General features: G+C 30.6%; 4 protein-coding genes and 1 non-coding gene across 6 annotated transcripts; 3 read left to right on the forward strand and 2 right to left on the reverse strand.

Annotated features, from left to right (window-relative positions):
* Nucleotides 1–21: 21 nt before the first annotated feature.
* Nucleotides 22–3,761, forward strand: LOC108340901 (uncharacterized). The gene is made up of 10 exons (XM_017578466.2): nt 22–389; nt 483–568; nt 652–718; nt 1,808–1,950; nt 2,368–2,416; nt 2,518–2,655; nt 2,738–2,818; nt 2,898–3,074; nt 3,150–3,236; nt 3,340–3,761. The coding sequence occupies exons 1-10, from the start codon at nt 132–134 to the stop codon at nt 3,400–3,402; spliced, it is 1,149 nt and encodes a 382-aa protein (XP_017433955.1). The 5' UTR covers nt 22–131; the 3' UTR covers nt 3,403–3,761.
* A 135-nt stretch (nt 3,762–3,896) lies between these two features.
* Nucleotides 3,897–4,699, reverse strand: LOC108340902 (uncharacterized). Its single transcript, XM_017578467.2, has 2 exons — nt 4,582–4,699; nt 3,897–4,509 (listed from the first exon to the last, which is right to left on the reverse strand). The coding sequence occupies exons 1-2, from the start codon at nt 4,610–4,612 to the stop codon at nt 4,082–4,084; spliced, it is 459 nt and encodes a 152-aa protein (XP_017433956.1). The 5' UTR covers nt 4,613–4,699; the 3' UTR covers nt 3,897–4,081.
* Nucleotides 4,700–4,743: 44 nt separating this feature from the next.
* Nucleotides 4,744–4,814, reverse strand: TRNAG-GCC (transfer RNA glycine (anticodon GCC)). The gene has a single exon. It is a non-coding gene; the product is annotated as a tRNA-Gly (tRNA).
* Nucleotides 4,815–4,897: 83 nt separating this feature from the next.
* LOC108342247 (probable protein phosphatase 2C 26) lies at nt 4,898–7,627 on the forward strand. Of its 2 annotated transcripts, none has more exons than XR_001833357.2 (11): nt 4,898–5,095; nt 5,187–5,238; nt 5,391–5,470; nt 5,670–5,751; nt 5,941–6,011; nt 6,131–6,210; nt 6,359–6,456; nt 6,801–6,924; nt 7,007–7,084; nt 7,300–7,348; nt 7,428–7,449. XR_001833357.2 is itself a non-coding variant. In XM_017579993.2 (11 exons), the coding sequence occupies exons 1-11, from the start codon at nt 4,899–4,901 to the stop codon at nt 7,478–7,480; spliced, it is 969 nt and encodes a 322-aa protein (XP_017435482.1). In that variant the 5' UTR covers nt 4,898; the 3' UTR covers nt 7,481–7,627. The 2 variants fall into 2 exon arrangements, 1 of the variants encoding a protein (XP_017435482.1); XM_017579993.2 differs by having other exon boundaries at nt 7,002–7,084; nt 7,428–7,627.
* A 4,099-nt stretch (nt 7,628–11,726) lies between these two features.
* On the forward strand, nt 11,727–12,047 carry LOC108341498 (anthranilate synthase alpha subunit 2, chloroplastic). Its single transcript, XM_017579173.2, has one exon. It carries the CDS (start codon nt 11,727–11,729, stop codon nt 12,045–12,047), a length of 321 nt encoding a protein of 106 aa, XP_017434662.2.
* Nucleotides 12,048–22,758: the final 10,711 nt, after the last annotated feature.

The raw sequence follows: 22,758 nt of genomic DNA on the forward strand, positions 1-22,758 counted from the left end.
TTGTGTTCATGGGTGGCTATTGTGATGATGTGACGATGGAAATGGTAGTGAAGTAGTTGCGCAATTTGAACAGCAATACCAACGTTCCTCTTGTAATTTCCGCCTTCAAAAACTATCTATATTCGTATCATATGCAAGCTCTGATTCACCATTCTCATTCCCATTCCCTTTTCCTTCGCCACGCTTCTTCTACTTCGCTCTCTGCAATGTCTTCCTCTCTCTTTCTTCAATCAGCTTCCTTCCTCGCCCCTTCCTCCAATGGAAGAGCTACCCTCCCTCTCCCTCGATCTAGGGTTTCCATGAGCGTCTCCACCGGATCTCAGCCTTCCGTTCAACAAACTCTGTTCGCCGATTACAAACCCTCCACTTCATTCCTCTTCCCCGGTCAGGTACACTTTCTCAAAACTGCGTCGGTTCCAATTCCCAATTATGCTAAAAAAAGCATACACGACAGTTTGGATGTAATGTTTCTGTGATTTCAGGGTGCTCAAGCTCTTGGAATGGGGAAGGAAGCCCAGAATGTGCCTGCTGCTGCACTTTTGTTCAGCAAGGCAAATGACATATTGGGGTACTCACAAGTTTAACTCATAAATTATACTTATTTTTGTATTTTTTTGTGTGTGATTCATTTGGCGTGCTTTCTGCATTCAGGTTTGATCTTCTTGATATATGCATCAATGGGCCAAAAGAAAAGCTAGATTCAACTGTCATTAGCCAGGTGTGGACTTCAGTCTCTTTGTTAAACTGTTATGTGTACAGTACAAACTGGCTATCTAGGCTGATTTTGGATTTCAGAACGGAGAGAAATAGTGCAGAATGATATTAGTTTCCATTCTTTAGATTGCTCTGTATATAATGGAATCGATTTGATTGGAACCTTATGAAATGAAATCTGTTCCGTATCATTCCTTCCAATCCCCCAATTTTGGAGACAGGATGGAATGATGACTAATTCATCATACATTGACTTCATTATTGTACCATTTACTTCACAAACAATTAAATTTTCCTATGTTCTAATATAGAGTATCCAGACAATGGTACAGTAATTGCGTTCCATTCCCCTGCCCCCTTCTCATGGTCAGTAACGGATATAAAAAAAGTTCAATAATGTTGTAGTGAATTTTCATTTAACTCAGAATAAGCTTTAATTTATATTGTGTACTAATTATTTATTGGTCAAGGTACTCTTCCTTCCAATACGAAAGAATCTTTGGACTGCTATTTGTTGAAAAATAAAAAAAAAAGCGTGCATGCGTTTTATGTGCGTAAATGGCATATAAAAATAGTGTGCTGCCAATTTTCATCCTGTTTGTGAATTGTTCAATAATTAATCTAATAAGTATAGATATTTTAAAATCTGAAGATGATTCCAACATATTAGAACTTTGGTGAGTAAGCTTATATGCTAAATAACAGCTCTAGGTTTAAATGGTTGGAAGTTGAAGGGTAAATATTTCTGGTGGATCACTTCAGAATCTAAGTTCAAAATTTTCAGTAAATTTGTACCCGTAGCTATATGTTTCAGAGTGGCACTAAGTCATTCTTGAAGTTCTTGATCCTGGGAGTCAAATTTCGCCTGAACCACTTTTCCTGTTCTTCTGCATCCAGTTCCCTCCTTACCTTACTTTTAGATCTCCTTCTCTGTAATTAAGATTATTTTTGAAGTAAACAGCTGTATTGGCTAAAAATTTCTTTTCTGATTACCGTACCAAGCCCGCATCAATTCATAATTATGTTATTGATTAAATTTCTATTTTTAATTACGCCATAAATGCGATGTTTACCATCTGATTCTTTGTTTCAGCCTGCAATTTACGTCACAAGTCTTGCTGCTGTAGAGCTACTTCGTGCGCGTGAAGGAGGTCAGCAGATTATTGACTCTGTGGATGTTACATGTGGTTTAAGCTTGGGAGAATATACTGCTCTGGCATTTGCTGGGTCTTTCAGGTGAGTAACGGAAGTTAATTACTATTTATCAAGAAATCTTCACAAAATAAAAACATTATGACTGGTGATTGTGGCATGTGTGCCTGTTCACTTTTGGGGCATGGAACTTATGTGCCTTGAAGAAAACTTTACTTTGAGTCTGGCAGTGGATGGTCTGTGTTAGTGAGCCAACCATGGGTTTTCTGAATGTGAATAATTGACTCAAGGTTTTCTGTTTTGCTTCGAATGTCATCAGTATCTTGCAATGAAATTGTTTGCAGCCTATGGGAAAAGTATGAGGAAATGAATATTATGTAACCCCTGTAGTTTTGAACACGAGTCATGTGCCTAAAATGTTCTTTTAGTGGTTTTACTTGAGGTTCAACTTTCTAAAAATTGACATGCTATTGACCCCATTTATTTAATTTAATTTTTAAGCTTTGAAGATGGACTTAAATTGGTCAAACTGAGGGGTGAGGCCATGCAGGTAAGCAATATCTGGTAGCTGGTCTAGCGTCTTATTTCACTTCGAATTGTCTGCATTCTAATTGGAATATATATTGGGAAAAACTTTTGTTCTTTTTCCAGGATGCCGCGGATGCTGCTAAAGGTGCAATGGTTAGTGTGATAGGACTGGACTCCGAGAAGGTCCAACAATTGTGTGATGCAGCCAATCAGGAAGTTTCTGAAGCTGACAAGGTTCAGATTGCCAATTACCTGTGTCCAGTAAGGTTCTTGTGAGTCTACCTATTTACAGCTTGGGAAGAAGTCATTTTCTAGATTTCTTAACCATTAGTTGTTTTGGTAGGGAAACTATGCTGTCTCTGGAGGATTAAAAGGAATAGAAGTGGTGGAATCCAAGGCAAAGTCTTTCAAGGCTCGAATGATAGTATGTCATTGCTCCTAATCTTCTTCTTTCCAGTGCCATCTTTCCTCAAAGAAATAATGCCTTTGTGTCTCCGTGGCAGGTTCGCCTAGCTGTTGCTGGTGCTTTCCACACTAGTTATATGGATCCAGCTGTGTCAAGATTGGAAGCAGCATTGGCTGCAACAGAAATCAGAACCCCAAGAATACCAGTCATCTCCAATGTGAATGCGCAGCCGCATACAGATCCTGTCACAATAAAGAAGACATTGGCACGTCAGGTACCGGTCATACTTGTTTTTGTCCAAGATGACACCATGAATGGGAAATAATTGCATCTGTAATGCAATTGGCAGGTTACGTCACCGGTTCAGTGGGAAACAACAGTGAAGACCCTTCTAACCAAGGGTCTGAAGAAAAGCTATGAATTGGGACCCGGAAAGGTAGTGTGGTACTAGTATGGTAACAACATTGTGGAACTGCTTATCTTTGGAAGTTCCATAGATCTGAATATTGTTAATTGTTGTTTTACTGAACTCATTTCAGGTTATTAGTGGAATTGTCAAAAGAATAGACAAAGGCGCGGATATTGAAAATATTGGTGCTTAAGAAGGCACTAGGAACTTGCTCCTTCTGCTTCCAATGAACAAAAGTAACATAACATTTTTTACTAGAGAAAATGTGCGTGGGCTGAATCAAGAGATTGATTACATGGATCATGAAACTCTGTTAGCAAGGAACAGCTACGGTCACATTTGAAGTTTTGAAGTTAAATTATAATTCACGAATTGACATTATTAAAAACGAGTAAGATAAAGTCATTGTACTCGGCTTTAGAAACATTCATTTCTTGTTATATTATAAAACGTATGTCGTAGTTAATTAAGCTTTGTGCTTCTGCGTGCCAAATGTAGATTTCCGCCTTTATGTTGGTTTAATAGTCAATAGAAGAAACGATCCTAATGTTACATTGTTATTGCAGGTAGATTGTGTAAGGCTTATTGAGAACAGTATTACTAAACCAGTGCTTCATACATACACCATAAATTTCAAGATATTTCAAAAGTTGAAGAGGTAATTATAACTAGAAAATACTACCGAACATAGAAATTGTTAAGATCAAAATTTTCAAACAGAATCCTTTATTTCGAAAACAATTATGCTAAATCTTCATTCAAAAACACATTTAGGATCTGTGACAACAAGGACAACGAGTAACAAAAACAAAATTATGACAAATTCTGAACAATGAAATGAAAATGGCGCGAATCTGAGTATCTTATTTTACTCAAGTGTTTGGCGATCCTCTCAATCTGCGAAGCTGATCAATCCAGCGATCATCGGGATCTCGAGCCGCCCAATCCGGAACCACTCCGGCAAAGGACACTCCGCGCATCGCCTCCATCACTCTCGTCGCGTTTTCCTCCGTGAGCGGCGCGTTCCGGCGGTTTTCGTCCTCCACCACTGCCCTATCGACCTCCTCTGTGCTGCTTTCCTCCTCTTCGTTCTCTTCGTCGCTGCTGCTTTTCTCTACGACATCGTTCATATCCAGAGATGAGATCCCATTCTCCGTCACGCCGTGCACGAAGAATCCGTTCGGCAGCTGCCTGAATTCCCCGCCGTCGGAGCTCTCGTCGTCGTCCAAGGCAGAGATCGGCTGGTAGTATTCCGGCGCGTCATCGGAATTGACGTCTGAGTCGCTTCCGTTTCCGTTTTCTACGTATTCATGAAAGCGATTGAATTATTTTCCTGAGAAAATACAAAGAAAATAATGAAAGGATTATTTACCTTCGATAAAATCCATGGCGCCACCGTTCATTTCTGCAACTTGAAATGAAGATGAAGAAAGAAAACCAAGCAGTGAAGAACGTGAAGTAAGAAGTAATTAAATTTCGAAAATTTCAAAAATAATAAAAATATTTTGAAAAACAGAAAAATAAAAAAAAAGTTTGCACCAGCCGGGAATCGAACCCGGGTCTGTACCGTGGCAGGGTACTATTCTACCACTAGACCACTGGTGCTTGTTATACACTTTATTTTAATAAAATTATATAATTATAAATATCTTCTTGGCAAAATCAAATTGACGATAAACTTCGATTTTCATGGCAGTGTGTGACGGAGAGAGAGTGCTGAGGTTGAAGCGGGAAACAATGGCAATTCCCATGTTGAGGGCTGCAATGATATCTCATTCTCAATCTCAACAACTCATTCATTCCCTATCTGCTATCAATGAAACTGCTAAGAGGAGGAAAAGAGTGGTGTTCTCTTCTTCTTTTTCAGAACTTAACCCTTTAATTCGGTGAGCTACTATTCATTTTCTGATTCTTGATGTGTTTTTGAACCTTTCTAAAATATGTTTTTTGGTTTGATTTCTGTTTCTGAGATTGTAGGTCAGAAGTATCATTTTGTGTCGGGACTTGCCTCATTCCACATCCAAAAAAGGTTGTAGCAAATAGCAATCCAACTGAACTGAAACCCTTGAACATCAAGCCATTTCCATGCTTTGTTATTTATGAATAATAATAAAACATCATTGTAGACGCACACAACACATGTACTCTTGGTTAACCAAGTGCTGGTCTTTGTTGCTAAAGGTTAACACAGGTGGGGAAGATGCTTTCTTTGTTAGCAACTATAATGGGGGAGTCATTGCTGTTGCTGATGGGGTCTCTGGGTATGCTACTTTCTTTTCTGGTTCTTGCACAGTGGAAGACTCGAAAACCAAAAAGAAAGAACCCCAAGAATATAGAAGCTTTAATTTTGATAATCCTTTGTTTCGTTTAAATGGTGTTGTGTTTCTTCTTATTGAGATATTCTTTTTTGTGAAATGGAAAAACCTCTCTTAAATGGTACTTTTCTGTTATGTGTCGCAGTTGGGCTGAAGAGGACGTGGATCCTTCTTTGTTCCCTCGTGAATTGCTTGCTAATGCTTCCAATTTTATTGAAGACGAGGAGGTAGCATAGCACAAACACACTTTCTGTTGAGGAATTTGCTAAATTAGAATAATTTTGGTTATAAGTACATTCATTTGTGAATTTAATGCTTTTCTTATCATTTTCATTGGCATATCAATAACAATGCTTCTGTGCATGTAATGCTGTTTTCTAACAACTCAACACATGTTAAAATATTTATGAATTTAGGTGAACTATGATCCTCAAATTCTTATAAGGAAAGCACATGCTGCTACTTCCTCCACAGGCTCAGCTACTGTGTAAGTTTATCCTATTTTATCTGGATTTCCAATTTAGAGAAAAGTAATAAAACATTGACTTTCACGTTGGATGTTTCTTTCTACCATTAATTTCCTCATCTGTACTTTTGTCTGAGAAGCATCGTTGCTATGCTGGAGAAGAATGGGACTCTGAGGATTGCTAATGTTGGGGATTGTGGATTAAAACTCATCCGTAATGGTAATATCACGTGCTATATTTCATCCAATCATAATATTTTCTAAAAGATGCAATGCAATTTGCTTAGTGTATTTTAATTTCTGGACCTATCTTTCTCCAGAACACTTAATTCCTTCTCCAATGATTTTCCTTATGTGCTTTTCTTCAGGCCACGTAGTTTTTTCTATTTCTCCCCAAGAGCACTACTTTGACTGTCCATTCCAACTAAGCTCTGAGAGAGCTGGCCAAACATACCTTGATGCAGCGGTACCATTTAACAATCCTTGCTAGTACTATTGTTTAACCTTTTTTTCCTCTTCCACTCTATCTGTTTTGACTCTTCAAACTGTGCAAGATTTAATTTTTTGTTTCATATGTCAAATGAAGAACTAAATTGGTATTGTTATGATGGTGTTTTGAGCTCACATGTCAGTCAAACTGTTGGTTTTGGAGGGCAGAGACACCCCTTCATTAGTGTCCATGGGTGTAGTACCTTTATTGAGTCAGAATTTAATACACCGTTTTCCAAAGGGGACAGTCTCATTTTCCATTTGAGATAGATGTGGTTCTTCTGTTATATTTTTCTTTTACTAACCTCTGCAGGAAAACAGGTATGCAATGTTGAGTTGATGGAAGGAGACACAATTGTCATGGGATCCGATGGCCTTTTTGACAATGTTTTTGACCACGAAATTGTTCAAACAATTGTTAAATACAAAGATGTTGCAGAAACTGGTATAAATACTTGATTAACCTGAGGAATTTTGATGATATTGTGAGTTTCACTGATTTGAAATTTATGTTGTTACTAGCAAAGTCATTAGCTAACTTGGCAAGCAGTCATGCATTGGATTCAAATTTTGATTCCCCCTATTCCTTGGAAGCCAGGTCTAGGGTAAGAAAAGATTATAATTGATTTCCTTTGCTTAACAATACATATTTTTTTTATATAGAAAATTATATGTTCCTTATAGCTTTCCATCATTTGATTCATTTTGGAAAATGACTTCTTGTGAGGGAAACCTGTTTCTCATTCTTGGAAAGAGTTGCAACCACTAACCAGGAAGTAACTATCTATTTTTGTTGTGTTTTTTCTTTACAACTTTCCAGGGTTTTAAGCCCCCCTTATGGAAGAAGATTCTTGGAATGAAGCTTACTGGTATGTCATAAAATCTTCTAAAACATACCTCTTTTTTCCCTTACAGATAGCTCACAGACCCCTTTTTTTTTTCTACCAGGTGGAAAGCTTGATGATATTACAGTAATAGTTGGTCAGGTTGTGAGTTCATGAGATTTGCTTGTTATGCATATGAAAGAAGACAATTTTTTTCATTGGATAATTTTTTTTCATAAACACTTGAAAGAAAGAAAGAAGAATTTCAGGTAAAATAAGTTTATTAATTTGAAATTTTAAGTGAAAGGCTGTTAGGCACATAAACGGAATATTAACATTCTCTGCCAACGAAAATTATTATACTGCTGTTAAAAGGCTGAGATCAAATGTATAAATTATTTAGTATTAAGATCAAAGCAATCTTTCTGTAAAGTAATACTTAAATGGAATTTTCTTGCTGGTCGAAGACTTTTTTTGGATTGAGTTAATAAACTAAACAACAACATCAAACAAAAGTTAGTAAAGTTGTTTCAATAAAGCAAATTGAATGTAAAGTAACACGTCAAAAATAGATTATAAAATAATTTGGTTTATATGACTATGATCTTTTTGGTCAATTTTTGAAGTGGTCAAATATAGACGTAAATCTTCAAATCCATTTTACATGAGTTCAAGATTTGACTATGTCAAAAAAGGAAACGTGGGTAAATGTTTTGGATAATATTTGTTTAAAAGTAGTTTTTTCTGTTGGTGTTTGGAATTTTATTACAGGTTTGATTCTTTTCAAAAAAAATTTCTAAGAAAGAAAGTTAAGTTTACTGTTTGGTGTTTGGTGATGATAGTGAAGATGGTATATTTTTGGGTTAAATATGTTTTTGGTCCCTTAACTTTCAGTGAAAATTGAAATTAGTTTCTCTTCAAAACTTTGGACTAATTTAGTTCCCAAACTTTATAAATGTATGAATTTAGTCTTTTAACCAAATTTTGTTAACTTTATTTGATGTTTTAAAAGCATTTCTTAGTGAACATTGAATCAAAAATGTGTCAAACGGTGTAAACAACTCAAATGCTATCATGAAACGCATTTGAAATATCAAATAAATCTAACAAAATTTAGTTAAAAGGATTAAATTCACATATTTTGAAAGTTTGGGAACTAAATTAGGCCAAAGTTTTAAAGAGAGAGACTAATTCCAATTTTCGCTAAAAGTTAAGGAAAAAAAAACATATTTAACCCTATATTTTTTCTGGATTTTCTGATAAAATATTGAATATATCTTTGCAGTACAACCAAAACCAATTGTTTTACTAATTAGGTTTGAACAGGGGATCACAGTGAAATGATATGGTTCACACGAATTAGTTTAATTAAAAATGACACGATTCTATTTGGCTTACTCTCCTGTTATTGGATCAAGTTATTTAAAAATGTTTTAATTTTTTAATTTATTATTATATTTATTATAGTACAATAGAATAAATTGATTGGACTCATTATTTAATAACAGGAATAGAATTAAACATCTATTTTATTATATATTATTTATTATTATAAAGATAATAATTAAAAGTTAAAGTGGCAACTTGATAAATAAATAAATTAAATATTAAATTATTTAAACATTGTTGAATATCATTCTAATATTTAAAAAGATGAAATTATCAATCTGCATAATTAGAAGTAGTATATAATTAAAATATAAATTTTGTAAAAAAATATAAAGAAATTAATAAAAAATTATTCTTGGTGACTGGATTAATTCACTTTCAATCTAATTCGAATTTGTTTAATTTCTAAATTAAATTTAACTTATATTTAAAAGAATTTATATTTCTTTTAACCTAACCTCTTTAAGGAAAAAAAATACATATTTATTTTTTTGTTAGAAAATTAAATATAAATTGAAATTCTCATATTAAATAAATTACATTAGTTAGATCAAGAGCAACAATACACGTCTTTGTTTGCCTCAACAACAAATTGTTTTAGTCCAAGAGGGTAAATTATGAACACATCTTTCATTTTTGTGTAATGTAGTTTGATACAGTATATGTTTTTAGTATTGTCTCTTTTTTGTTCATTATTGGGTAATTTTAACTTATCATATAGGAAATTTCATGTGGTAATGTTGCTTTTGATTTTGGAATCAAGAACAATACACTTTGATGCTTATAATCAGTATTAATCAAAATATGGAACCACTACAAAAGAATTTGATAGATTACACTTATAACATTTATAAAATTATTTTTAAAGTCTAATTCAAATATCAGAAAAGCTTATTGAAAAATCTGTTTTTATTATAAGATTTTTAAATAATTATAATTTTACCCTTTTATAAATTTATTCACTTGGTAGATATACCCAAGCTTCTGAATAATATTTAACACATTAAATCTCTTTATAACTCTACCCACAAAATTTATAGTTATACATAATTTCTTCTGACATTTTTGCTTAAGCTTCCAAGGTGTGAATTATAATATCCTTTAATTTATGTAATATTCTATTCTATTCTTTTAATTAAGTTTTCTTTTGCCCCACGTGTTTTATTATATGATGATTTAAACTTTTTTAATCTTAAATTTCAATTTTTAAATATACAAAAAAATATATTAAATTAAAATTCATATATTCATAAAATATTATAAAATACATTTTAGCTTTATAAAATAAAATAACATTGTACCAATCAGCCGTAAACAGAACAATCGACATTCAGTACTTGCAGACCGAACGGTTAAGAGGAAAATCAAACATCTAGTTTGTAATGAAATAAAACCTAATCATAGACAACTTAGGACAAAGTGTAATTGCTACCAATTGGATCGTGATTGAACCACCTTTAATAAAAGACTCACTCTGAAATTTATAAATACAAGTTTAAAGTAAAGAGATAAATGATTGCATTTAATATCTGAACTATCAAACTCGGATGGACACTAAAATGTTTCGTAGTGTAGGATCGAGGTCAATTCCTACAAGCAATATCATAAATCAAAGTATCCAAACGATATCCTTTGCTCCAAATCTGTTGTAACCATTTGTCCAAGACTCCTTAGAGGGTATTTGAACAAGACTTTAGTATTGGAGCATCTTTTGTAACTGTCCTTCAAGTGGTCTTGGACGAATGACTATATTGAATCTGGAGCGAAGAAAAACCTTTGAATACTTTGGACTTTGACATTGCTTATGGGAGTTGATTTTAACCCTACATTCTGAAACATTTAAACACTCACTCGAGTTCGATAGTTCGGATATTATATTCGTATTAAATGTAATCACTTATCTCTTTACTTGAAACTTGTATTTATAGATTTTAAAGTGAGTCTTTGATCAATAACAACCTAATCACTATTCAATCAGTAATAATTACACTTTATCTTAAATTGTTTATGATTAGAGTTAATCTCATTAGGGTTAAATATGTTTTTAGTCCCTAAACTATCAAGCGAATTTGTTTTTAGTCCCTCTTTCAAACTAAGCTACATTTTGATCCTTCTCCTTAAAGAAACCATAATTTTTGTCCTCTAAACCCAACATCGTTAAAAGAAGACCAAGGTGACTAACGGTGGAGTTGCACGATTTTTTTTTCTGACATTGAGTCAGTCTTTCTCAGCTTTTCTCCCTCCCTCCCCCTCGTCTCCTTCCTTCCATCTTCCACTCCCTCCATCATCTTCTCCAAATCCTTCAAACAAAGAAATCCATCACCACCACCCACCTAGCATCCCTATTCTATTTACACATGAAAATCTAACATTTTTTATGCTCTGATGATCTCTTCAATATTTATGCTTTATTGGTCATTCTTATCAAATTGAAGAATAAACTGTCGCGAGTTTCCGTTAATGTCAGATACAACAACATTTGTTTTACAATCACTTGTAGGGAAAGTGAACGTTTACTCTTATATTGACTAATCACTTTCCAGTTTTTAGTCAGAACTTTGAAAATAAAAACTAGAAAAGATGCGCCTATCTTTTGTTTTCCCTTAATCCTAAGAGGACAGTGTTTATCGAAACCAACAGGCCTATATATTTTTGCCAAAGAAATTATGACTAAGAGCTTGTTTCGTGAGATGTTGAACATGAATATTACTTTTAAAATTAGTTTATTTCGTGGATTTGGTGAAGCTTATTCTGAGATGATGGTAAAGTACACCTGTATTTGCAGGTCACTGGGGAGTTGTTAGATAACTTAACAAGCTGGGATGCATTGCGTGCTGCTTTACCTGTTGGTACAGTTAGTGGAGCACCGAAGGTCAATTTTAGAACCCTTGCTAATGTAGTTTTTGTCCATCATACGACAGGCACTCACATTCAGTTCTGATATTACGTGTGCTTAAAAAATAGAGTTAATTGGGAGGTAGTTATAGCTGAACATTATGTAAATGATTGGATTGTTATAAAACAAGTAAAAGTAATGGAGTTGATTGATGAGTTGGAAGTGGCAAGACGAGGGCCATATAACGGGGGATTTGGAGGCATATTTTTTAATGGCGATATGGACATAGCCCTTGCACTGAGAACCATAGTTTTCCGTACTAATGCTCGTTATGATACGATGTACTCGTACAAGGATCATATGAACAAACGTAGAGAATGGGTTGCCCACCTCCAAGCTGGGGCGGGAATCGTAGCTGACAGTGATCTAGCTGATGAGCAGAGAGAGTGCGAGAATAAAGTTGCAGCCCTTGCTCGTGCCATCGATCTTGCAGAATCTTCTTTAGTTAACAAACAATAATTTCAGTGTGTTTATCATACACGTGGCGGAGGAGGCTGACAAGTTCATCAAGCACCCCTTCTTCCGGAAAATGGCGCACGTGCAAGACCGCAGCTACCCCGACCATCACCACATCGCTAACCTCGTTAGCAAAGATGCCTATGCCCACACACCCCGTCTTGAAACAAAAGCGATTTCACTTCTTTCATTTTGAGTCGAGGAACAAAATAGGGATGTTGGGTGGGGAGGTTGGGTTGAGAGAGGTAGAGATGGTGATTGCGGTGGCAGTGATGGATTTCTTTGTTTAGAGGATTTGGAGAAGATGATTGAGGATTTGGTGAAGATGATGGAGGGAGTGGAAGATGGAAGGAAGGAGATGAAGGAGAGGGAGGGAGGGAGAAAAGCTGAGAAAGACTGACTCAATGTCAGAAAAAAAAAATCGTGCAACTCCACCGTGAGCCACCTTAGCCTTTCTTTATCATCGTTGGGTTTGGAGGACAAAAATTATGATTTCTTTAAGGAGAAGGATCAAAATGTAGCTTAATTTAAAGGAGAAACTAAAAACAAATTCGCTTGATAATTTAAGAACTAAAAACATATTTAGCCCATCTCATTATAAACTGAACACTTAATTCTTCTCCTAACCCTTCAATATGTAAGTATTGAATATCGAACATCTAGTATGTAATCTACCGGATAGTCATTTAATACAAACATCATACAAAATGATACAAATATTTCTTACCCTCCCTCGTATATATTTTGTGTACTTATCAAACAAAAACTGTATGTGGAATTAGATTTGAGTAGAATTTAGTTTTATTCTTTTCAAACAAAATTTATAATTATTCATTTAATCGCAATACAAATAAATACTAGGAAGGGATAAGCCTGTCACATCTTTATATACCATACAAGTGGTTTCAAATTGTAGGGCACAAGCTGCGTCGTCACTTTATTTTTTCCTTTTACAATTTCTTTTTGAGAGACACTTTTGTTAAAAATACCATCAAACACAAACATCAAATATCTTCTTTCACTAAAATTTTAATTCCTCATTCTACAAGAAAATCTTCTTTTTCACTAAACTCAATTATGTGATCTAAAACTACATATTCTGAACTAGATTGACGAAAATGTACGTGTTTTTTTTTCTTCTATAAAAAGTAATTTAATTAGGTTACATTGTAATATTGGTCTCTCTTTAAGCTTTTATTATTTGTGATTTCGGTCTCCCGATTTTAAATTAATTTTTTTTAAATAATTCGTAGTTTTGGCCTAATTATCAATTTTATATATGTTTCCCTCTTTGTTTAGAAAGAAAAAAATATGTATTATTTTTATTTAATTCATTTTTTTTTGGTGAGAATTTAATAACCAAAAAAAAACTACGATAGCGAAAAACTACATATCACACAGCGTAAAACTACGATAGAAGTCGCGTACTTTATAATATTTTAAAGTTCTAAATGATAAATATTTTATTAAAGTTCTAAAAACTAGGTAAAAAATAGAGTTTTACTTTTTTGTTAGAATAACATACAATTTGTTTTTCATACATAGGTATATAAGTGTGAGATATTTTTGGAGAATTAATGTGGTGGGCAATTGTGAGGTTCGGCCTCTTTATCTCAAATCAATTGCTTTGCACACCTACCAACATAGTGCTGTCAATAATGCATTTCATCTCACTTTCTATTTAAAACTATTTTAAATATTATTCATTAATATTAAACAATAAATAAAATGTTATCTATTTTTCATTAATGAAGAATAATACGTTGGATACAAAACATTATTTTCTCATTATCTTAATTATTGATATTTTACTTTATTAATTTTGTTTAGATGTTTCATATTTCCTTAAGTTTATCAATTTTTTAAAATATATATAATAAGAGTATGAAATGAAATATTAAAGTGAGTTAATATGATTTATCATTACTGCATAAAAAGTTTATGACGTTTGTTATTTTCTACATTCAACATTCAATCTAGATCCAATATTTTATTGGGAGACGTCAATTTTGACGTCGAATCCCCTTTTTCAAACGTCAATTTTATTGTTGGACTCCTCCTAAAGCGACTTCCATTTTTTAAAAAAAAATTAATTTGTTTTTACTATATTACCATACCTGAAATACAAAAAACGACTCCAACATATCACAAAATTTTATATACTATGAATTTCAAGCAATGGAGATTGGGCACTCAATGTCGTCGTCGAGATACGTCAACTCATGCAAAAAACTACATTATAAGCCAAAATTAATCGGTGCAAACGAAATTTAATCAGTGCAAATGAAATTTAATCTGTGCAAATGAAATTTAATCTGTGCAAACTAAAGTTAATCAATGTAAAATAAATTAATTCGAAGAAAATCAATCAAACATACTTTGCAGCAACAATGGAGAACGCGAACAAAACGAAAACTCAAACAAAAATGGGAAATAAAATGAAGCTCGCTGAGCTTTTGGGGTTTAAAAGGACATTTGACGTCGGCTCCCCTCCACTACCGACGTCTAATTGCTAAAAAAATCCATTTTGGCGTATTGTCGCAACTTATTGACGTCTGTGGAAGGGGATCTGAAATCTAATGTGTATTAGACATCGGTCCCTTCTATGTTTGATGTTTAATGTCTAAAAAAGTGACATTTCAATGCTGATTTTGTAGTTTCTGACCGAGGATTTGATGTCTGGTTTGGGAGAATCGACGTTTATGCCGTAAAAAAATTAATATTAGTGCTTAAAATGTGATATTTTCGAACTTTTTTAACGTCCGTGGAGGGGAAGCCGACGTCTGATTTGAGTTAGACGTCGGAAGCCGGTAACCGACGTTTAAAGACAATAAAACAGTGACTTTTCAGTTTTGTATCAGATCATTTGACATTTGATCCGGAGAACTCGGTTAACCGACTTCTATAATTAGGTTTTATTTATAAAATTGTCACCAGTCATTTTTTACCTTAAATTTTATTTTGTTAAATGTTAAATACGTCACATTAAACATTATTTCAACACTAATGTATATAAGTAATTTGATCACGAATTTCAGTAAAAGTAAATAGTTTAACTTTTTTTTTAAGTAAAACATTTTATAATTGAATTTGACTTATCATTGATAAGTTATTCGACAGACTAACATATATAATTTAACTTATTTTTTTTAAGTAAAACATTTTATAATTTAATTTGACTTATCATTTATTTGACAAACTAACAAATATAAAACATTTTATAATTTAATTTGACTTATCATTTGATAAGTTATTCAACAGACTAACATATATAATTTATCCACTTTTAATCTGGTTTAAACTTATTTTATTTAAAGTTTAAATGAATAAATTCAATTTAAATCGTTTTTAAAAAATTGATTCTTTTCAATCTAATTTGACTCAAATTTGTGATAATCAGATTAGTTTTCTCTTTAAAACTTATTTTGACATTTCTAAAATAATTTATTTATCAACCAGGCATAATTTAGTTTCTTTAATAAACTCATGTTAGTATTAGACCCCTCTTTTTACATTTTAGCAATCAAAGATGATATAATTTGTACCTAAATTTGTTTAATATATTTTGAGATGTTAGTTCCATGAAAGAAGCCATAGCTAAGGACCTAAATCATGCTAGCCAGAAAAAAATGATATGTTTTTTATTTAGTTTTATTATTATTAAAAGAGAAGAAGCTGAGGAAGAAAGATTCTGACATATAATTGAAGATTCAGGTAAAGAAAAAGGGAGATTGAGTGTGACTAAAGGAAAAGTAATAGTGCAATGAACTTACATTGCAAAAGAAACAATGTTGACACACTTTTGTTTCGACAAACATTACTACAAAACATAAACTCTTTTCTTATGTTCTCCACATCAATTTTCTTTTTTCCATTTATGTTTCTGTCTTGTTCATTCAACAATATAAAACTGCCAAACAAAAAATAAAAGTAAAGAAAATAAGGTTTCTTTTAACAAACACATATAATAATTACATGTACACAACTATTAATATTTTTGTAACTTGTTATAGTTTAATGTAACTACATTTTGTTAAATAAGAAAAAAGTATTTCGATAAACTGGAGTTGTATTTAAAAATGATTAGTATATTTTAATAACTTCTTTTAATAAAATTCATATCTTAAGCTTAAGACCTTAATTACGATTATGTACTGGAGATGCATACATATGTTTGACCTTAATTACGATTATTGTGCTTGAATAATGAAGACGAAATATTGGTGATTTTGATTAAAAAAATTGCATCTCAATGCATAAGTTCATCTCAATATTCCAAAACTACCCCTTATCCATGAAGCTTTTTTTTTCGTGAAAAGAGGGTGAAAGAGGTAATTGGCTAGCCTTTGTTTTGGACACGATGGTTGGTCGGAGATAAGAAGCTATCACAGTATGTTCTTATTGTAAAAGTATTTTATTTTATAGTGGAAATTTGTTAAAAAGTTAATTTATATTTGTAATTTTTAAATTTTGATGTGAAATTAGAACTTTTTTTTTAATTTTAATATATTTTGATTTTTAAATTTAAAAAATTATTAAATACAATCAGTTTAATTTAATTTTAATTTAATGATTATATTATATAATATTTTACGTTAGTATTTCAGTTAAAATATATCAAATAATATACATATTTTAAATGTCAAAAATATAATTTTATATATAAAAAATTACTTAATTGAATTAAGAAAATTAAATTAATATATTTTTAAAATTTAAAAACTAAATTATATTAAAGTTTCAAAAATAAACTGTATTAAAATTTAAGATATGAATAAATTTTAATTTTATATCAAAATTTAAAAATTAAAAATATATTTTATGATGGATGAACACAACACTCAAGATCCAATAGATAATACTTCTATGTTTCTCGTATGTTTATGGCTCTCTAATATAACTTTATAAAAATTATTTTATTTTTTACTATTGATTCGTTTACTAATTCTGTTAAGATAATAGTTAACAACATCTTGTCATTAATTATTTAAATACGGAAAGTATGAGTAAGTTGTCATTACATTAGTGGCCAAAGGACTAATCTCACTATCTCTGTGGGGTTTACATTAAGACTCTAATGCTTCAAAAGTAATAATCATGACTTAATAATCTTGATTAATATGTTAGCACCATCATTTATATATACCTCACCTTATAGGCTTGTTTAGATCCACCAAATTAAATTTCTTAATTTCGTTCATTTTAAATAAAAAAAAACGTTGCATCTTTATATTATAAAACAATAATTTTATTATAAAATAAATTTGTTAATAATCTTCAAATTTAGTAAATAAATAAAATTTATAATTTTTTTTATACTTTATTATAATAAAAAAATTATTGATAAAATTTATCAATAAAAAGTTATTAAAAACTTCATAAGTTGTTTTTATGACATTAAAATTTGTAATTTATGATTTATTTATAGAAAACCACCGTTGTCTCCCTTTATATATATATATATATATATATATATATATATATATATATATATATATAAATATATTTTTCAGGAAACTTGTTTAAAAAAATTATTCTAACTAAGACTAATTATGAAAGTAATTAATTATATACAATTTTTCGATATAATCTAATTTTTTGGATTATGATGCAATTTCTTTTCCATTCTTTATTTTCATTGAATATTTATGTGACTGAAATGTGCAAGAAAGTTATCATGGAGACAGAAACTTTATCATAAGAATATAAGTAAATCTAGAAGACAATTTCTTCCTTGAAAGACAGATATTCTTCTTTAAACATCATTATGTTTTGAAGAACCCTATACACATGTAATCATTTCTTCCCTTCTAGTTCTTTCTTAGAGAGAACCTAACCACATGTTATATATTCTTTCATGTTTAATCAGATAAAAAAACTAACAGAATATTCGTTACAACCTTAGATTTCTTTCCCAGTTTTACTATGATTTGTTAACTAATTTCTTTTTATGTTTATGACAACATAAGATGACAAAAAAGAACATACATAAAGATAAAATCTAAGATGACTATTGAATAGATATGCAAATCTACCAATCATAGATGCGATTTTGAAGTTCACTTTTCTAAGGGGGTGGGAACTCGTATATTATACTTGCGATTACAAATGTCTGATAACATTTTTTTTTCAATTATACTAATAAAAGTAAATACAAAATCGTTCTTCCAAGAAAATTTAATTACATAATCTAATTAAACTCATTTATCAAAATCAATTTAATAATAATTGTGGAATTCATAGTGATAAAATAATATTAAAATAATAAACTTTAAATTAAGATTAAAAGTTTAAAGAAAGCTTCACTGAAATTGGGTTCTGAATCACGTTAGAGTAACATCTTGAACAATATTTCATATGTTCAATCATTCATATTCAATTCCTTAAATCAAGTTCTAAATATATATGTTAAATTATTAATTCTTTAAACAACTTAACATATAATTTACATTAAAATCTGATGCTTACGAATGACCAGAAGAAAATGCGTTATTGCTAACATTGTTCCTTTTGGTTGCTCTTACTTATGTCCACATTTAAATTTACTTTTCAGTAAACATTAACATTTAAAAATTCATTATATTTTTATAAAATGACAAGAAAAGTAAGAAGAGCATTTGAACACAAGATATTGATTAGAAAGATTACATCAAAACGAATTCAATACATCCAATTCTAATGAAATAGAGTTCTAGATACTCCTAGTCATCTAGAATGTACACATTTGAATCAATTCCTTGACGAAAATGGTGTCTTGAAGTAGTTTCCTGGAGTTCCTCAGATGTTTTCGTATTTTGTTTTGTCAGAAGTTATTCCTTTTCTGTCTTTCTTGAACTAAAAGCCAATTCAAACTTAATTAATTCGCTCAGTGTACAGCTAAGCATTCGTTGAGCGAAAACTCAACTACTTATCCATTAATTGATGCAATTCGCTCAAGGAGTTGTCATGGTGAGTTGAGCGAAAATTCTTCCTTGTAGTTGAGCAAATGATGATTGACTTAGCGAGAAATTGCGAACAGTACTCCAATGTATAAATTCCTGTACAAATGACTACACAACTTTCCTACTTACTATTACAACTTTTCTATGAGGAAAACACATTGTTTCATGAATAAACACAACTTTGAGATAATTAATAAGTATGAAAACAAGTATTTTTCACATTATCAACTCCCCTAAACTTGAATTATTTCATGTCCTCATGAAATCACAACACATACAACACAATAGATATCTGACATTTTTTATAAAACGATTTTGCACACCAGAAAGAGCTATATGCATTCCCAAAGATTTCAAACAAGTATGACATGACACATTTATCACTCAAAAGTTCACATGTTCATAGAATATGAACGACCAGATCAAAGATTCAACATTACTCACCAATTTAGTGTTTGTCCTCACATGTTTATCAATAAATTTGTCATAGAATTTCATCATCTTTTGCAAATCATCTAGTTCACACACTTCACACACCATTGGTTAAGTCAAAAGGTATTTTTAGGGTTAAACTTGGCTTGGCTAAGATAATCATAGTTTTTCCTGAATCCAAAATCATCACTCAAGAAGAGAAAACAAATACATGCTTCAATTCTCAATTCAATCATCAAATTCCAATGTATATCACTCATTTCATACTATATTCTTTCACAATTCAACCTTCTCTTTTAATTTATGCACCATTTTGATCAACACAAAATATTTTTGTTTTTTGCTTTTGTTTTTATTTATTAAACATCTTTTCTTTCCCCAAACTTGAATTCCATCACACCCTCATTCAAAGCATCGTATATCTTTTCCCAAACAACGTCTTGATGTCTTGAAGCAGTCTCTATCAAGTTCCGTAAATTTTCTCTTCCTTTTCTAACCAGAACCCCCTCACTTTCTTTCTTGACTAAATAACCACTCCCTGAAATACATAATTCGTTGAGCGAACAAGTATTCATTCGTTAAGCGAAAACTCAAATATTCCTCTATTAACTAATCTCACTCGTTGAGCAAACCACTATGCTCGTTGAGCGAATCATCACTGGTTGAGCAAGAAAATGTTGACAAATCCTTCAATGATGTAACAATTTCCTATACAATGTGATAACACAACTTTCTTAACAACTATTACATTTTTCTATGCGGAAACACATAACTCATGAATAATTAAAATTTTAAGAGTATTAATAAGCATGAATAATAAATATTTTTCACACTTATCAACCGATATAAGCAAGATGTCTTAAAACTTATGTTGGGGACAGAAGAACTAAATATTACCCTTATTCATGAATGATGTAAGCCTCTGAATCATTCTTTATATTTAATTGATTTCTTTATTTACTTATCAAATAAATGTTGTGTTCAAATATATGTTTGGTGTCAGTAATAATACATGGTTGAATGATGTATATGGGTTCATAGACCCCAAACTCACTCATGAAAACAATAAGTTTGATAACATTCAAGCATACGTCACCAAATGCTTTGAACAAAGGAAGAAAAAATATTCTGTCCCTTAAATTGTTGCGTGAATGTAGTTTGTTGACTTGTAATTATAATCTGTCATTTTGAGATATAACAACTAGTTGAAAAACAGTAATAATTGCATTAAATTAAATACTTGATAAGTTTATTAAACACTTAAATATAACTTGTGCAAAATACATGTATAATAATATTTAACATATTTACTTGTTGTAAGGATAAATCATATTGTTGTTGGATGTGATAAATATAATGTGTGGGTTTTGTTTGATTTTTGTGTTGGTTTAATACGTGAATAGAAAAAAAAAATCATTTATAAGAAGTGTCTGCATTAGACTTTTGTATGACTGGAACTGAAGTATAAAGAAATATTAAGTTTTAATTCTAGTAATAATTGAAATTTAATATTTTTTTGATTAAAAATATTATTTAATTTTAAGAATATTAGATTCGAATTTTATAATAATTGAAACCTAATAACTTTTATGATTTAAAAATATTATTTAATTTTAAAAGTATTAAGTCTCTATTTTAATAATAATCAAAGTCTAATATTTTTAAAATTAAATAATTTTTTAATTTTTTTTTAAATCAACGAGAGATTAAGTTTTGGTTATTTTGAAAACCATAACCAAATTGTTTCTTTCCATTATTTATTTATGATTTGATATTTCAATTTTTCCATAACTAAAATATAACGTAAAACTTTATTTTTGTTCATGATCAAAACTAAAAATAACCTTTTTTTTTAACTTATCTAAATATCCTTTTTATTGTTAAACCGAACTATAATATCCAGTGAAATGTAGGAGGAATATAAAAATTGTTGCCCAACTATGGAAAGTACTTCCAAAACTTATTTCCACCTCCTATTAGGGTTATGATGACGGTGGCTACTTCATCATCATCATATATAATATTATTCTTTTGTTTTTAAAATAATTAAAATAAACTTTTATGATGAAAAGCAATTTTGAAATAAGTTATATATAACCTTCTGTAAACGCCAATATCACATTGCTTCCACTCTTTTTCTTTTTCTAATATTAGAAGTCCCACACTGGATACTTTATTTCCGTAAAACCTCTTTCATTTTTACATAAATCAGAAATCATTGACTGTCGAATAAGTATTATTATTATCATTACTAATAATAATAAAGAAATGTTTGAAGTATTACACAAATAAATGCAATTATTTAAATCTTGAAAGATAATTTTTTCTTCTCAGATCGTGGGCAATTGAAGTTCAATTTTAAATAGAAAAAAAATTATTTTGATCACATTTGAGTTGAGTTTGAATATAATCTTTATTGATAAGTGTATTCCAATTAAAATTTAACTGTACAGTACTAATATATTTCATCAAATTATTAATACAAACATTTTATTTAAGATTACAGACAAAATTTTAATTTTATTAGTTGTTATAAAAATCTTCTATATTAATATATAAAAAGAAGATCATGTAAACATTATTTATAAGCATACTAATATTTCTTTCAACAGTACAATAACATATTACAATAAATTCATAATAATTAAAAACATATATAAGTTTATTATGTGAATAATTTGAAGCATAAAAAAAAACTTGAAACCCTCATGAGAAAAATATTCTTAACATTCAAATAGATTCAAATTTTGAAAGATTGATGCAAGTGTTCTACATCTCGTGAACTTCTCTGCCAATAGTTTTGTTAGCATGCATGCCAAAAAAAACCCAATAATCAACCGAAACCAGAAAGCACGAGCAGCCAATAAGTGACATTAACCGAACTTTTATCATCAATGAGCAATGTCATCTTTCTGCAACTATATTTATATATGATAGTTATGTCAAAGAGAATCTTCCACAACTTCAACTATTTTTCTTTCAAAGAAAAATAAAATATTACCCTTACATCTGTAAAAAACTCATTTATTCTTATATCAAAATCCTCTTTATTTTTGTGGTTATAAATGAGGCCATTTATTTGTGTTTGTTTGGCCAATGGCATGAAGGATGTTGTTGATAAAGCTTGTGAAGTTGTATCTTGTAAAAAAAGTTATTTTTATTTTACTGATTATATTTTAAGATAAATATTTTATTGTTAAATAATGATTAATTAAACATTCCATTCACCTTTATGTTATAAAAAAAAATTATATATATATATATATATATATATATATATATAAATAAATACACTCTCTTAATTTTTAATTTATGTTAAAACTTCATAGAGTTGTGCTTAT

This window comes from Vigna angularis, chromosome 6 (genome assembly GCF_016808095.1).
Source record: "Vigna angularis cultivar LongXiaoDou No.4 chromosome 6, ASM1680809v1, whole genome shotgun sequence".
Taxonomy (NCBI): Eukaryota; Viridiplantae; Streptophyta; class Magnoliopsida; order Fabales; family Fabaceae; genus Vigna; species Vigna angularis.